General features: G+C 40.4%; 1 protein-coding gene across 8 annotated transcripts in view; it reads right to left on the bottom strand.

The window, feature by feature from the left end:
• Positions 1-2,336: 2,336 nt before the first annotated feature.
• Positions 2,337-14,161, bottom strand: part of LOC137874605 (adhesion G protein-coupled receptor L3-like) — a 207,278-nt gene continuing 195,453 nt past the window's right edge. For 3 of the 8 annotated variants that reach the window (XM_068713377.1, XM_068713379.1, XM_068713376.1), the window contains 4 exons: positions 12,210-12,306; positions 7,973-8,098; positions 6,383-6,400; positions 2,337-5,051 (listed from right to left, as the gene is read on the bottom strand). In XM_068713377.1, coding sequence (XP_068569478.1) covers positions 4,105-5,051; positions 6,383-6,400; positions 7,973-8,098; positions 12,210-12,306 — 1,188 coding nt within the window. In that variant the 3' untranslated portion in view covers positions 2,337-4,104. Of the gene's footprint in view, positions 5,052-6,348; positions 6,401-7,972; positions 8,099-12,209; positions 12,307-14,161 lie in introns of all 8 variants that reach the window. The other 5 variants (XM_068713383.1, XM_068713381.1, XM_068713380.1 and 2 more) reach the window with 5 other exon arrangements.

Below are 14,161 nucleotides of genomic sequence, written 5' to 3' on the forward strand. Positions count from 1 at the left end.
TCTACAGCAATGTCTCTCTCCAGAAATCATGACCCAGTTTCTCAAAATAATCCACAGACATTATTAGCAGTTTTATGCAGGAACTATTTTCTTTCAACCATAGTTCCTACATGAAGCTGCAGGAATTCTGGAAGCAGACATTGCTGTTGAGTTATTCAAATGTTTTAGTTTTTTTTTTTTTTACACTTTGAGCCCACTACTACATAGTCCCATTATGTTGGAGCGAAGGCAGACATCTATATTGCCGATATCTCACACCAAAACAATTAGACCTATAAATACAGGTACGTGGAAAAATATTTTCCAGGCTGTAATAAGAGGAGGCAAACATCCCTGGTAACTTTTCACTATGACTCAGCCATCAATCACAGAACCAGTTCAGGGAAAATTGCTCGAGTTCTTCCTTCCTTCCTTCCTTCCTGCCGTACGTTACAACAGGATATAGTGAAATACAATAAGCAAACATGAGAGAAAAGTAGAGACAGCTTGTGACCGCTCATTACACAGTAGAACAATGAATACATTCGTCCACCGGAAAAGTCTAAAATACATACAGTGCTGTGAAAAAGTATTTGCCCCCTTCCTGGTTTCTTATTTTTTTGCATATTTGTCACACTTAAATGTTTCAGATCATCAAACTAATTTTAATATTAGACAAAGATCACCGAGTAAATACAAAATGCAGTTTTTAGATGATGATTTAATTTATTAAGGGAGAAAAGCTATCCAAACCTACTTGGCCCTGTGTGAAAAAGTAATTGCCCCCTAAACCTGATAACTGGTTTTGCCACCCTTTGCGGCAACAATTGCAATCCAGCGTTTGCGATAACTGACAATGAGTCTTTCATGTCACTGTGGAAGAATTTTGTCCCACTGTTAATTGCAGAATTGTTTTAATTCAGCCACATTGGATGGTTTCGATCAGAAACGGCTTGTTTAAGCTCAGCCACAGCATCTCAATCAGATTTAAGTCCAGACTTTGACTAGGACACTCCAGAACCTTCATTTTGCTTTTCTTGAGCCATTCAGAGGTGGACTTGCTGGACTTGCTGGTGTGTTTTGGATCATTGTCCTGCTGCAGAACCAAAGTGTGCTTGAGTTTGAGGTCACAAACTGATGGCTCAACATTCTCCTTCAGGAGGTTCTGGTAGAGAGCAGAACTCATGGTTCCATCAATTATGGAAAGTCGTCCAGGTCCTGAAGCTGCAAAGCAGCCCCAGACCATCACACCACCACCACCATGTTTGACTGTTGCTATGATGTTGTTTTTATGAAATGCTGTGTCAGTTTTACTCCAGATGTAACGGGACGCACACCTTCCAAAAAGTTCAACTTTAGTCTCGTCAGTCCACAGAATATTTGTCCAAAAGTCTCGGGGATCATCAAGATGTTTTTTGGTAAATGTTAGACGAGTCTTTGTGTTCTTTTTGCTCAGCAGTGTCTTTCGCCTCAGAACTCTCCCATGATGCTATTTCTGCCCTGTCTCTTTCTTATTGTTGAATCATGAACACTGATCTTAACTGAGGAGAGTGAGGCCTGAAGTTCTTCAGATGTTGTTCTGGGGTCTTTCCAGACTGATTCATGTCAGTTACTTTGTTCCTCATCTGTTCTTGAATTTCTTTACATCGCGGCATGATGTGTTGCTTTTTGAGATCTTTTAGAATACTTCACTTTGTCAGACAGGTTCTATTTAAGTGATTTCTTGATTCAACAGGTCTGGCAGTAATCAGGCCTGGGTGTGGATAGTGAAATTGAACTCAGTTTTCCAAAATAATCACAGTTGATTCATGATTTATCAAGGGGTCGGCAATTACTTTTTCACACAGGGCCAAGTAGGTTTGGATAGCTTTTCTCCCATAATAAAAGAAATCATCATTTAAAAACTGCATTTTGTATTTACTCGGGTTATCTTTGTCTAATATTAAAACAATTTTGATGATCTGAAACATTTAAGTGTGACAAATATGCAAAACAATAAGAAACCAGGAAGGGGGCAAATACTTTTTCACAGCACTGTATTTATCATGAATTAAGTAAACTAGGTTTATAGGTGCAGTGATGCAACACTTAAGTGTAATATTCAGTTTGTTGAGCAAATCAGGTGGGCTTTGAATTAAGTGCATGTTGGCTGGTTGCAAACAGTTTGCTGATGAGAGCAGTTGCTACGGCATGAAACAATACAATAACTTCATATTTACATGATAAGACTTACTTACCTCTCCTCCTGTCCTCTTCCAGGGTGAATGGTCCGGGTGACTTTCATGTCTCCTGCTTAGTTTATCAAACTATCGTAAAACATACAGTAGCTGTAAAGAATTCATTGGTTACACCAGCAATGATATTGAAATATTTATTACAGCTTATGAAATCACTGCTTCTATTGTAAAGCAGACCAGAGCATACAGAGCACATCCACTGTTTCTGGGCCAAAGTTTATTTGGCACTAAAATGGACAGAGGGCTAATGAGGGATATTAACCGATAATTAAAAAAAATGAATTGATCGTTCCATCATTTGGAGGTCCTTCGCTGGTATCCATATAAAAGAGTTCCAAGACCCAGACAAAACTTTTGTCATAGCTAAGTGATGAATCTTAGTCAGTAATTTATTTGTTGGCAAACAAGTTTCACTGTTACAACAAATATTAGTTATGAGGTCATTCAACTTGGAAACCATTACAAAAATGAATAAATAAGAAGCCATAATCATAGCCGATAATAAAAACGTATCTGTGCCACTAAACTTGGTTCCATCCTGCATTTGATTACTGTTTGGTAAACAGATAAATAAATATATTTTCTCCTTGAGGAAGAAAAACAAAAACACTTCCAGTTTTTCTCACTCCAAAAGCTCTTCTTTAATAAGTAAAACAACCATCTTTCTTTTTTGTACAAGTGCCTGGTGCTCATCAATGTTCAATTTGTTCTCTCTCTCTCTCGAAGCACAAGCGAATGCCAATAGAGATGCAGAATGCACTATGAACCTTTCTGAGGGACATTCATGATTAACTTGGACTTATTCTGTCTCCTTGACGATCTGTGAATCATAGCTCTGCTATCTACACAGTGAAAAAAAAAAAAGGGAACAGAAATCTAACTGAAACAGAAAGTAGACCTGGAAACAAAGATGAATACGTAGCACAAAAATGCCAGCACGATACGCGTTTTGTTGTGATATTTTTTGTGTTATTTTGCTTCTATTTAGATGGTCAATTCTTGGAAAGTGATAAAAGAGGAAAACAAAAAAAACAGACTGGTACCAGAAAACCAGAAAGGCCAGCACAACAGAACAAAATTGCTCCTAACCACTACATTTACAGAGACAAAGGGTTTGCTCGGAACAAAAGAAAGCATACTACTGTGTGCAATGCTAGTTACCTGTACAATTACATAGAAATATCTCATAATTATCTTATTAGTTTTTTTTCTCCCTCTTTTAACAACTGTTATTACAGTAAAATGAAAGAAAAAGAACAGCTATGCTTGAAAGCATACGATCAATAATTCCTTCATGGTAATTGTTCAAAATGTGTTTGTGTTGTTGTTTTTTTTTGTCTTTTTTTCATCGAAGGGACACTTCAGCAAACAAAATGTGCTGCAACTCACCAAAGAGGAAGAAAATCTTTCAAAAAAGCAATATAGATACAGAAGTATAATAAAATAGTCCTTTTTTAAATTTCCCATTTATTCTGGTGAAGTCTATAGTTTAGACCTGTATAGTGTGGGGCTATGCAGTTCATTTAGACTGTCAGACTACATCTCTGAGACCTAAAAATCTCCTGTGTGAGTAATTGTCTCTCTTCACACTGAGACAAAACACGCCAAACCACACAGGGTTGGAGGGGGGTGGGGGTGGGGGACACACAACATCAACAGATTCCCGCAATGTTTAACCAAATATAGTCACATATTAGGCCCCGTACATAGCAATAATATCCTGTTGGTGGTCAGTAAAAGCGAGTAGAGTCATTTGCTCTGCTTCAGTCTTCGGGGCACAGAATAAAAAGAAAGGCTACCACTGCCAACGACTGAAGGGACAAGGGGACACGGTGAAGAGGACTACGGTAATAGGAGGGACACTGGAGGAGCGGGGGGGGTGTTGGGCCTATAGGCTGGTGACCAGGTGCGAGGGCTCCGACTGGGCTTCTTCTGGGGATAGATCCTCTTTGTTTGGGGGCACGATGAAGCCATCGCTGCTGCCCCGCCCTAAGTGGTAATAGGAGTGCAGCTGATGGAGGTGGTTACGGGAGCCCAAGTTGGGCATGCTCTTGTAGTAAACGTCGTCTGAACTGGCCTCTGGGCTCTTGGCATCCCCGCCATCCTTGGAGCCGTCAGCAGATTCTGCAGACGCGTCTGGCAGGCCGGGCAGCATGGGCATGCTGGTATAGAGGGAGTCTCTCTGGTGGTTGTGGCTGGGTGATGAGCCCTCGTCGTCGGTGTGCTCGTTGGTAAGTAAGGGGAAGAAACTTTCGCTGTTCTCCTGGGGGATCCTCCTCCGAGACGAGGAAGTGGTGGCGGACGAGAAGGGGTGGTGGGGCAGAGGAAGGGGTGGCGGCGCTGACTGGTGGAGGTGATTGTTAAGGTTGTCCACCGCCTGCAGTGACGGGAGCGGTCTTTGAGGCAACAGCGGGGCATTGGACTCCTCGCGGATTAACTCCAGGCCCAGGCCTTCGTCGTGGTGCGGACCAAAGGTGGAGTGGTCGTCCAGGCTCAGCGCCACATTCATGCCCATCCCCATTCCCAAGCCCATCCCGTAGCCACTGTCCTTGCCACCGTTGCTGACATTATTGACCAGCTTATTCATTAGGTTCCGGTTCTGCTCAGTTGAGCGCTCGTGGGAATTGTTGAGGTAGGAGGGGATATAATTGGAGGTGAGCTCTTTCAGGATCTTCTTTTCCAGGGTGGTCTCCTTGTGGTTATAACCCCGATCAATGATCTGGACGCAGTCACTCATGTACTCAGCGCTGGCGATGCTGTAGCTGTTGCCATGGTTACCATTCAGTGGTAGAGTATCCATGACACTTGTATCCCGGGCATTGTTCAGGATTCCCTCTGGAATGACAAACATGGGTTGGATTGGGGGATAGAGTGGGCAAATGAGAAGGGTAGAATCTGATGGGATGTAATTGCAACTTGCTAAATGTCAGCCACTTTTACAAACACAAAGTACACCCATCACATTCTCTAGCCCTTTTATTCTGAAATATGTCCGGAACCCCAAGCACTCTACGAAACTATATGTCACCCACAATTCTATAAAGTGCGCTTTGTGGAAATTAAGACCCTACAGTATTTATATTAGGAAAGATATAAAGCACAATACAAAAATACAATATCCTGTAAATATGAACATCATACACACTTACCTTGTTACAAAAATAACATTTTCTAAGACCCAATTTCACTTTTCATTATTCTATGGCAGTGGTGAAAACACCGATATGTGTGACACGCAACAACACAAAGCTCAAGCACAGCACAAACACACAAAGCTTCAGCACTACATTCAAGCAAGCAAAGACAAAAACCACAGCCATGCATGGAACACTTAAAGTGAACACAAACCAGAGCAACAGCTGTAAATTTGGACCCCAGCCATATTGTCCCATTTGAGCATTGCAATGTAACATTGTAATACTGGAATCAAAATATTTCTTCATGTCTGCTTCGTCTGTGTGAACATAAATAGTCCTCTCTCTAGACATGAATTAGTAATACATATCAACCCACACTGAAAGGAATGAGACTTTCTGTTCTCTCTGTTTTCATATTTCATCTGGTCTATGCCATCACCATCAAAGCATGATTTTTAACGTTAATTCAAACTACATCATACAAGGCCATCCAAGTGTCAAGCCCACGAGTTTGACCTCTTCAGAACTTCACAAGACTCATTTTTGAGACCTTCAAAACATGTGATGGCTTGATCAAAGTGCATTGTAAAATATAAATAAAATAAATGCATGAACAGGCACGGGTGTTCAATATTTACTGATAAGAATACAAATCATTCGATATTGATAGGCCTTATTACATGTTGAGGTGAGTCAAAATGGTGACTAATTGGATTGACTTCAGAGTCAGAGTGCGATACCAAACGGGTCAATGGATATTTGCCTGTAAGAAGCAGCAAATGCCTGAAGTCTTTTTTTTTTGACATCAAGAAGTGCAAAGTACAAAAAGCAGTGAAGTCCAGGATGTGATTTAAACTGATTTTTACAGGTCTATTTGAAATGGTGAGGGCCTTTGTCATAAAAGAACGCTATTACTTCCAAAGGGAATGACATTTTGTTTTCATTACCCCTTTGTCAGCATCGAGTGAAAAGAAAGTAAAGCCAAAGTCAATTACATTTGATAAGCAATGTTTAGTTTGACTCCCATACTTGTCTCTCTGTAGGGCTCTTTTTGGGACAGCATGAGGGGAAGGAAAGAAGAAAAGAAAACACAATAAGCATAACAGTGACAGGTAGAAGAGAAATGTGCACATACAGTATGCTGATGACGCACCAAGAAAATGCTGCTGGAATGCAATTGTTTCATAGTATCGTGCAAATATTGTGTACCCACAGAAAGAACCACAACATATCAGAGAAGGAAATATATAGAAGTAAAGATGTTTCTCAATGACTTTTTGCAGAATCCTTGGGGTGAAACATGGCGACGGTAGTTGAGTGTCAAATGCACCAGTAAATCGTTTGATGCATTTGCATTTTCATCCTTCCAGATATTTCTTTAACACCTACGGCAATGTAGGTGAATTATAGCCCTCTGTCACAAGCTCCGATGCAGTACTTGTATTGCATACATAAATTATCCCCTGATCAAAGCTCTCTGACTTTTTATCTCAGTTTCACACAAGTTTCTCAGTTTTACAGACTCACGAAGTTACAGCGATCTCATCTTGACTGCCCAAAGATGGAATAAAATAATAACAGTTTTGCACACAGAAAAATAGTAATTAAATATGCTGATCCAGGTTCTAATTTATTTATTTTTGGCTGATCAGAGATGGTTTCTAATACTCAAATCTAACATTTGTACTGGTGTTATATTCAAGTACCAATATATTGACCACCCACCACCCCCCCACCCCAAAGAGCGAAATAACGGGTGGATCACATTTACGTTGACTTAATAACCCTCATTTTGAATATATGAATTAGCAATTTTTACAATCAAAAGTTCCAAATGGAAGGGCAATTTAGTCTTTGAAAGAGTCAGAAAACTGAACCATTTATGGCTTAAAATGGAAGAAATTATATTCATGAAATTATTAAAACACAAGAGACTCAAATGAATGGCAATCCTCATTTTTGCTCTTCAGACTACTCTATTCTATGAAATATAAATGAATTGCATTTTAAATTTAAACATCAGATCCAATTACATTCATCCCAAACAAGGATGTTTGACGATCCAACAGGAGCATAAAAAGAAAGAAATGCTCAAAAGAGAGAGACAAAAGACATGGCACACAAGCTTCACTGACAACAATTGAGCACATTTAAAATAAATGCCTGGGGATGTATCTAGCTGCCAACAGGCACACATTTTTCATCATTTTTACAATGTCTATGATGGCCAAATGTCTGGGTGTGTACTTTGTAACCGAATGGCACGGCCTGACTAGAAGCCATGATACACCCCCAATGAAAAACCCCACAGCACAACAAACCTGTAGGATTTTTGTGACAAAGCTATATTTTGTTCAATGCTAACACACAACACCTAGAGCAGTGTTTTTTTTTTTTTTTTTTTTTAAATCAAAGCCCTGTAAAAACACTCGAGGGTGAACACTGGCATTTCAGCTCAGTGCAAGTCTGTTGCTTGTAACTCTCCAATCATAAAGTTGCATTCTGTTCCTGGGCATGAACAAAGATGTGAAACCTCGCAGTCTCTCCAGGACCGGACAAAAAGAAAAAAGAAACACTGCCCTAGCCACAATGTTAAAGAATGAAAAGAAGCTAGCACACCTTGTGTGTTGTACATGCCCAGAGGGTTGTTATAGACTGCCGATTCCCCAAGCAATGTATTATAGGGATTGTTAGTGCCATGAGGACGTAGGAGTGCATTAGGTATAAGATGGTTAGCCATAGCCCCTGGAGCAGCCAGAAAGAGACAGAGTGAGACAGAAAAAAAACAGAAGAGAAGAAGAGCGTTGAGACAGAGGAAGGTAGGTGGGTGGATAAATTGTCAAAAGATTTGGACAGACAGAAAGAGAGAGAACATACATATCAGTTGGGCAGATGCAGCTGAGCAATGACAGCCATTAACACCCAAATGATCACATGATCATTAATGTGAGGGGTTTTGCTACGTGAAAGTGGCAGAGCTGAACTGACACGGCTAATGGGCCCGACGGAAAGTGTGTCAATTGTATTGTTAAAGGTATAATATGCAACAATTTCCCTAAAAAAACAACCTCTCAATCATCACTTATAATCCAGTGGTAGGGTGTGGCCGAGTCTGTATCTGCAGAAACCCTGCCCTCTGATGGTATTTTCTCTTTTCTTCTAATTCTGCTGAGCTCAGGACGTTTCTGGGCGTCAGTAAAGAACATTTGGACCCCATGTAGGGATGTAACCCCCAGCCAATAAGCAGGGTGTGCTGCCTGTTCTCATTCCTAATTCAAACACCGCCTGACACAATGCAAAGGAAAACGAGTTGTTATATATCGCTGTGTGTTTGTATGTGCTTCTGTGTGTGTGTATGTGTGTCACCTGTCAAGTCTCTCTGCTGTGTGGTGCTATATTGGACCGTGTCCGTGACCGAGCGGAGACACAGAGCGGCACAGAGAGAGCAGACAGGCCACAGCAGGATGAAACATGCTGCATCCATTCTAAATGCTGCACCTTCCCGTAGCGTTGGGAGGTGGGTGTTTTTACTTGTGCTATAGAACGTAAATGCTGGAAAACAATCAGAAAATAATGTTTTATTCTTCCGATTTCCTGATTGTTCTCACTAATGCCGTTCCCTCTCTCCATTCACTCTCTAGCCCGGTCGACCCTATCTATCTATCTATCTATCTATCCATCTCTCTCTCCATCTCTCCAGCTTACTCTCGGGCTCGCTGAGCCAGAGAGCCAGAGTGTGCCTACATATTATACCTTTAATGCCAGCCATTAGTGTTAAGCCTGTTTCTGTGCTCCACATTCTGGCAGCATACTAGCCTTAACAGACATAAATTACAAAGAAACATCGAAATGGCCAACACAACACATGAACTGTTACATTTCTAGACTCAAACAGGGCAGAATACAATAATCACTCGGGGAAACTGTTAGGCCTTTGAGGCTATGGTCATGAAATAAAAAAATAGTGTGCTCTCAATTGTTTTAATTTACTGTTTGCAAAACACCTTTTCTGAACAGAGATGGCAATAATTAGCAGCGGAAACGTTAACTAAGAACCAGATAAAACTGGTATAACTGGTCTGGTCTGGTGGTCACCTTACAACTTTCACAGTGTTTTCAGTTCATGAAAGTTAATTGGAACATGTTGGTTACCTAAAAAAGTCTTATTCAGCGTCCGGTTGTACTCTCGTGTCACTTCTTGTTGCAAAATGCCAAACTAGAAGTGAGAGGCCTGCTCTCTCTTTCTGAAATCAGGCACCCATAGCTTCATAAAATAGCTAAGAATTGTGACTGGTACATCTCATCTCTGACATCTCTGGTACACCGCATGGCCTCAACCATTTTGAGTTGAGATATATACGGATATGACCACTATCAATTCTGCTGACCTCGATATATCCCGTTGTGTTTGTTTACATTAGATTAGAAAATCCCCAAATGACAATAATATTGTTTATATAATATATATAGTCCAATAAAATCACTAACCGTGACAGGCCTAGTGACATGTCCTCTCTTTGGTCAAGATAGTTATTACTTCAACCTCGCCTCCTTCGCGCAAACAGAACATTGGCTCATTTCGCATGGATTGCTAGGATCTTGCCCAAATGACACATCGTTTTCCCAACATTCAGCCTGTGACACATTCACAGGCTGACCCCGGTGCGGATTCCCTGATGATTCGGCTTTTCTTTGCCGTTGACAAAAAATTATATATTTTCAAGTGTTTGAATACATTATGCTGAATATCAGGTATGCTGGAAACATTCACATTCATTTTCTGTTTACAATACCCGTCAACATGAAATGATGCTGCTATTTCTAAAGCAGCAAATTCAAGACTTATGAGGACTTCCAGTATGCTATGGTACGAGTACGCAGCAATTAGATGCTCTGGCAGTGTGCACTGTTCTTTTCTAATGCTCTGAATCTGTCAAACCAATGGAGAAAGACTTTTATATTACCTTGTGACACTCCATCTTTTCAAAAAGTTGATCTTTTACTTTTTGAGGGGGCTCTTATTAAATTAATATCTTCTATGTTGGAAGACATGGATGACATTTTTAAATAATAACAGCACTGCTGATTTAGAGTCATCGTTCAGCATTAATCAATATTTAGTTTGTTTTAGCTTTAGTATTTATTAGCCCTATTAGAATTTAGCTTGGAACACAGAATGTTTTTTGTTTAATTTGTTGTTGCCGTTTGCCCTAATTACAGTGTATTCCATGAACACTAGCCCTTTTGAATTCTCCCAGTGACAGATCCCCCACTTATTGTGTCTATGTTGGATAAATTGGACAATTTCCAAAGCTTCACTGATTGCACTGATTGTGTGGTGCAATAATCCCGAATGCTGGGATTAATTGAACATGCAACGCTATCAGGATGATTGCATGACTACGCTCTCGAGAGGAACGCAGCAAGAGTGTCAGCTGCGAGCTCGCTTTCAGGTGCCAAAGGGGGGAGAAGCCGGGGTGTGCGAAATCAAAAGGACAAATCAGCAAGAAATAGTCGCTCCTCAACTCATAATACCGTAATAACAGCATGGGATAAGTGACATTATTTTTGCATCTGTTCCTTATGATACTTGTGATGGCAGGACACACTTAACTCCTGCGAGTGTTGTCTCTATCAAATCCAGCCTGGTAAGAAGCCAAGGGTATAAAATTGCGTTCATAATTACTAACTCCGCCTCTCGCCTTTATGGAAGATCTCTGTACACTCTTCTTCAACTTTTCTCCAGCCCCACCTCCTGCCCCAATTTAGCCTCTCCACAATAGATCGAGGCTGTGTGTCTGTTGATGGTGCTAAGCTGAGTGTCTAATTATTGAGATCTTGACACTTCTTCCCTGTGTCGAACATTAATCCATCATTGTAACTATGCATTAGTGTCGACGCAAGCAGGCGCCCAGAGCGGATTTAGAGAGCAAGCAGTGTGGAACTGGAGCCCTCCATCAAGAGATGCGATGAGTGGGGAGAGTGTTAGAGATGGATGCCAGCCAGTGCGGTATTTGCCACTCGATGTCAGATGTAGGCAGTGATCTATTTTCTGTATAATCTGAAGGACTCCGAAGTTAACTCTATTCACTGCACCGCTGTCAAATACATTATGGAAAAATACTTTTTATTAACGTGTCTCTGAGAGGGAATTCCACTGAATTGATTTTTAGTTTTTATTCCAGGGAGTAAGCCCAGTTTCACTGTCAGCTAGATTTGCACTGCTTGACAAGGGAAACCAAATTAAGATACATTTGCATCAGTCTTATTAAATGCCCCAAAACCAGAATTTTTACAAACAATTGGATTTCATTACATTCACTCAATTGTATTTGTATTTGTTTAGATTAAATGAAATCCTTTTTGTAAACTCCTTTGATGGTTTGTTGATGCTTCAAATATAAAAACATCAACAATTTTTTGAAGCAGTATGACACCAAATCAGGATTTTATCCTTTCAATCTCTGCCCTGTATTCATAATCACGTTCTCTTTCATCCAGGCGACGAATGCACCAAGCCATATGAGTAGTTCCATTTAACTTGCTTTTATATTTGGTGATAATTAACATTTGGATACAAAATGTGTCTCCTACTTGAAATTTGAATCATTTGGAGTATCTTGTGCAAACTTTTGTGAAATGACTGATTTACCTTGACTCAAGGTTTGCAGTTAAAAGCTTTGCTTTTAAAAAAAATGGTTTTCATAATCTAAAGCCTTCGTGTCCTATTAAATGGAAAGTGATTGCAACTAAAAAATAGGGAATATTTTGTGTAAAGCGGTATCTTGCATTCGTAATACAGTCTAAAGGTGAAGGCCGGTGTATTCAAGTAAATATTTGCTGCGTGACCAAGTACCTCTGTTAAGTGATGCAGAGCTGTTGATGTCGCCGGTCATGAAAGAAGACTCTGACTGTTTTCTGACAGTGTCATTCCACATTCGACGGATGCGACTCTGCGGGGACAAACAACATGTCAAAACACGTCAGATTTCACTCTGTACATCGTCAGAAACACAGCTGAAAAGTAAAAGTCTAACATTGAATATTTATGAGGTTCTATTACACTCACCAACTATAAAAGGTGAGATATGAAGCAAAAATAAATAAACTGTCTGCCTTTTAATCAAGTTGTTAAGCCATAAAACATGTCAGCTGTGGGTATAAGAAACCTCCAATTAAAGATGAGCACTAGTACTGGGATAGGCGAAGTCAATAATAAAGTCATCACTCAAGCTCTCCGAATCAGTGTCTCAGGTTTCAAATGCTCAATCCAAAAGGGTTCATCCTGGTTAATTATGGGAGTGTCCCACGGGCTGTTGCACAAGCTAAGGATCTGGTTATTCAACCATGGAGCTGAATACTTTCTGTCTTGCCAGAGGTTTTCAGAGATTTCCAGATTGATACACAGATTGGTGATGGAGAAAAGAAAATATTGTTCAAAATGTTTCGTGATGAAGTGCTTCACATAAAGGATAATTAACGCTCTATTTTTGTGATTTTGGTCATAATTTCTACCGTTAATAATGCTATTGCACCAGAGTGTCATCTTTACACTGCCTTAACACTAATTTATTGTGAACCAGATTTAAAAATATAACATGGAATGAATCGATGTCTTTAAGTTGCCTCTAACACCTTGAACAGGATTCAGCTTAACTATGACGTCGGCACTGCCATCATCATTATCTAAATTTGGAGCAAATGTCACAGCACCCTCACCTCCTGAAACTCTCTATATGAAATACAGACCGTGAGCATGTTTTTTATACATGTAAGTTTCACCATCGTCTCATAAAGGATGTGGAAGAAAATGCCCACGCAGATGTGTTATGATCAATATGGCAATTCTGTGTCACCCCCAGGTGACACACAGCTCTTGTAATCTCACGGGAACATATCCTGACACCGACGATCTCAATAACATATTCTATGTCATGTCGTCCCCAGCACTGAAGACACAGATGGGTTGGAAATGACACTGCTGCTGCTACTTCTTGTTTTTTTGGACGGATAAAAACTTGAACCATTCATAGCCAGCGGGTTCAAATGTACTTTGCTGATTACACATTCATTTAGAAGCCTCAGAGTAAGCAATAAACAAGCACGTCTTTCTGAGTGTTTCCATTCCTGTCTCGCTCATATAAAGCGACTGAGCATGAGGTTACAGCCATCTTGTCAAAGCACTGTGTATAATTAAACGCTTTGATCTGTGTGCAGAAACCAGCTTGTATCGTGGGTTGCCACTGCACGCTTGACTGGAAGGACTATTTAAATAACTGAACATTGGAAGGAAACCACAATCTTTAGAATATGGAAATTATGTTCAATTACAGTGTATCATGGCAATTCATCCTATACTTCAGGTCAATGTGGGCGGAATCCATTAACAATTTACTTTACAAGGGGGACAGAATCCACATATTTTGGCAGAGAGAGTCCAATCTGCATCTGTGAGTGTGAACAAATCCCTCACAGAGCTCGAGCCAATAGTTTAGTCAGTGTCGCTGCACCGATGTGCAGCCTGCTCCAGTGGAAATGAATTCCAGACTGACTTTATGTACTCAGAAAGTGTTTAGCTTAACAGGTTTGTGATAACGCTTACCCTGCTATCACTTCCGAACAAGGACATATGCTGTACTTCCTTCTATCATGCATACCTACACAGTCACCTCTAAAATATTTTCTCAAAAGTTCTTCATAACTTCAGCTGTGGTAGAGCGACATGAACATCTGTGTAATGCCATGGATTATCATCTAGGAATAAATCGCCCTCGCTATGCAGACCGACTACTCAAAGCACCGCTAGAG

This window comes from Cebidichthys violaceus, unplaced genomic scaffold, assembly GCF_023349555.1.
Source record: "Cebidichthys violaceus isolate CVI_PGR_0920_01 unplaced genomic scaffold, fCebVio1.0.p SCAF_19, whole genome shotgun sequence".
NCBI lineage: Eukaryota > Metazoa > Chordata > Actinopteri > Perciformes > Stichaeidae > Cebidichthys > Cebidichthys violaceus.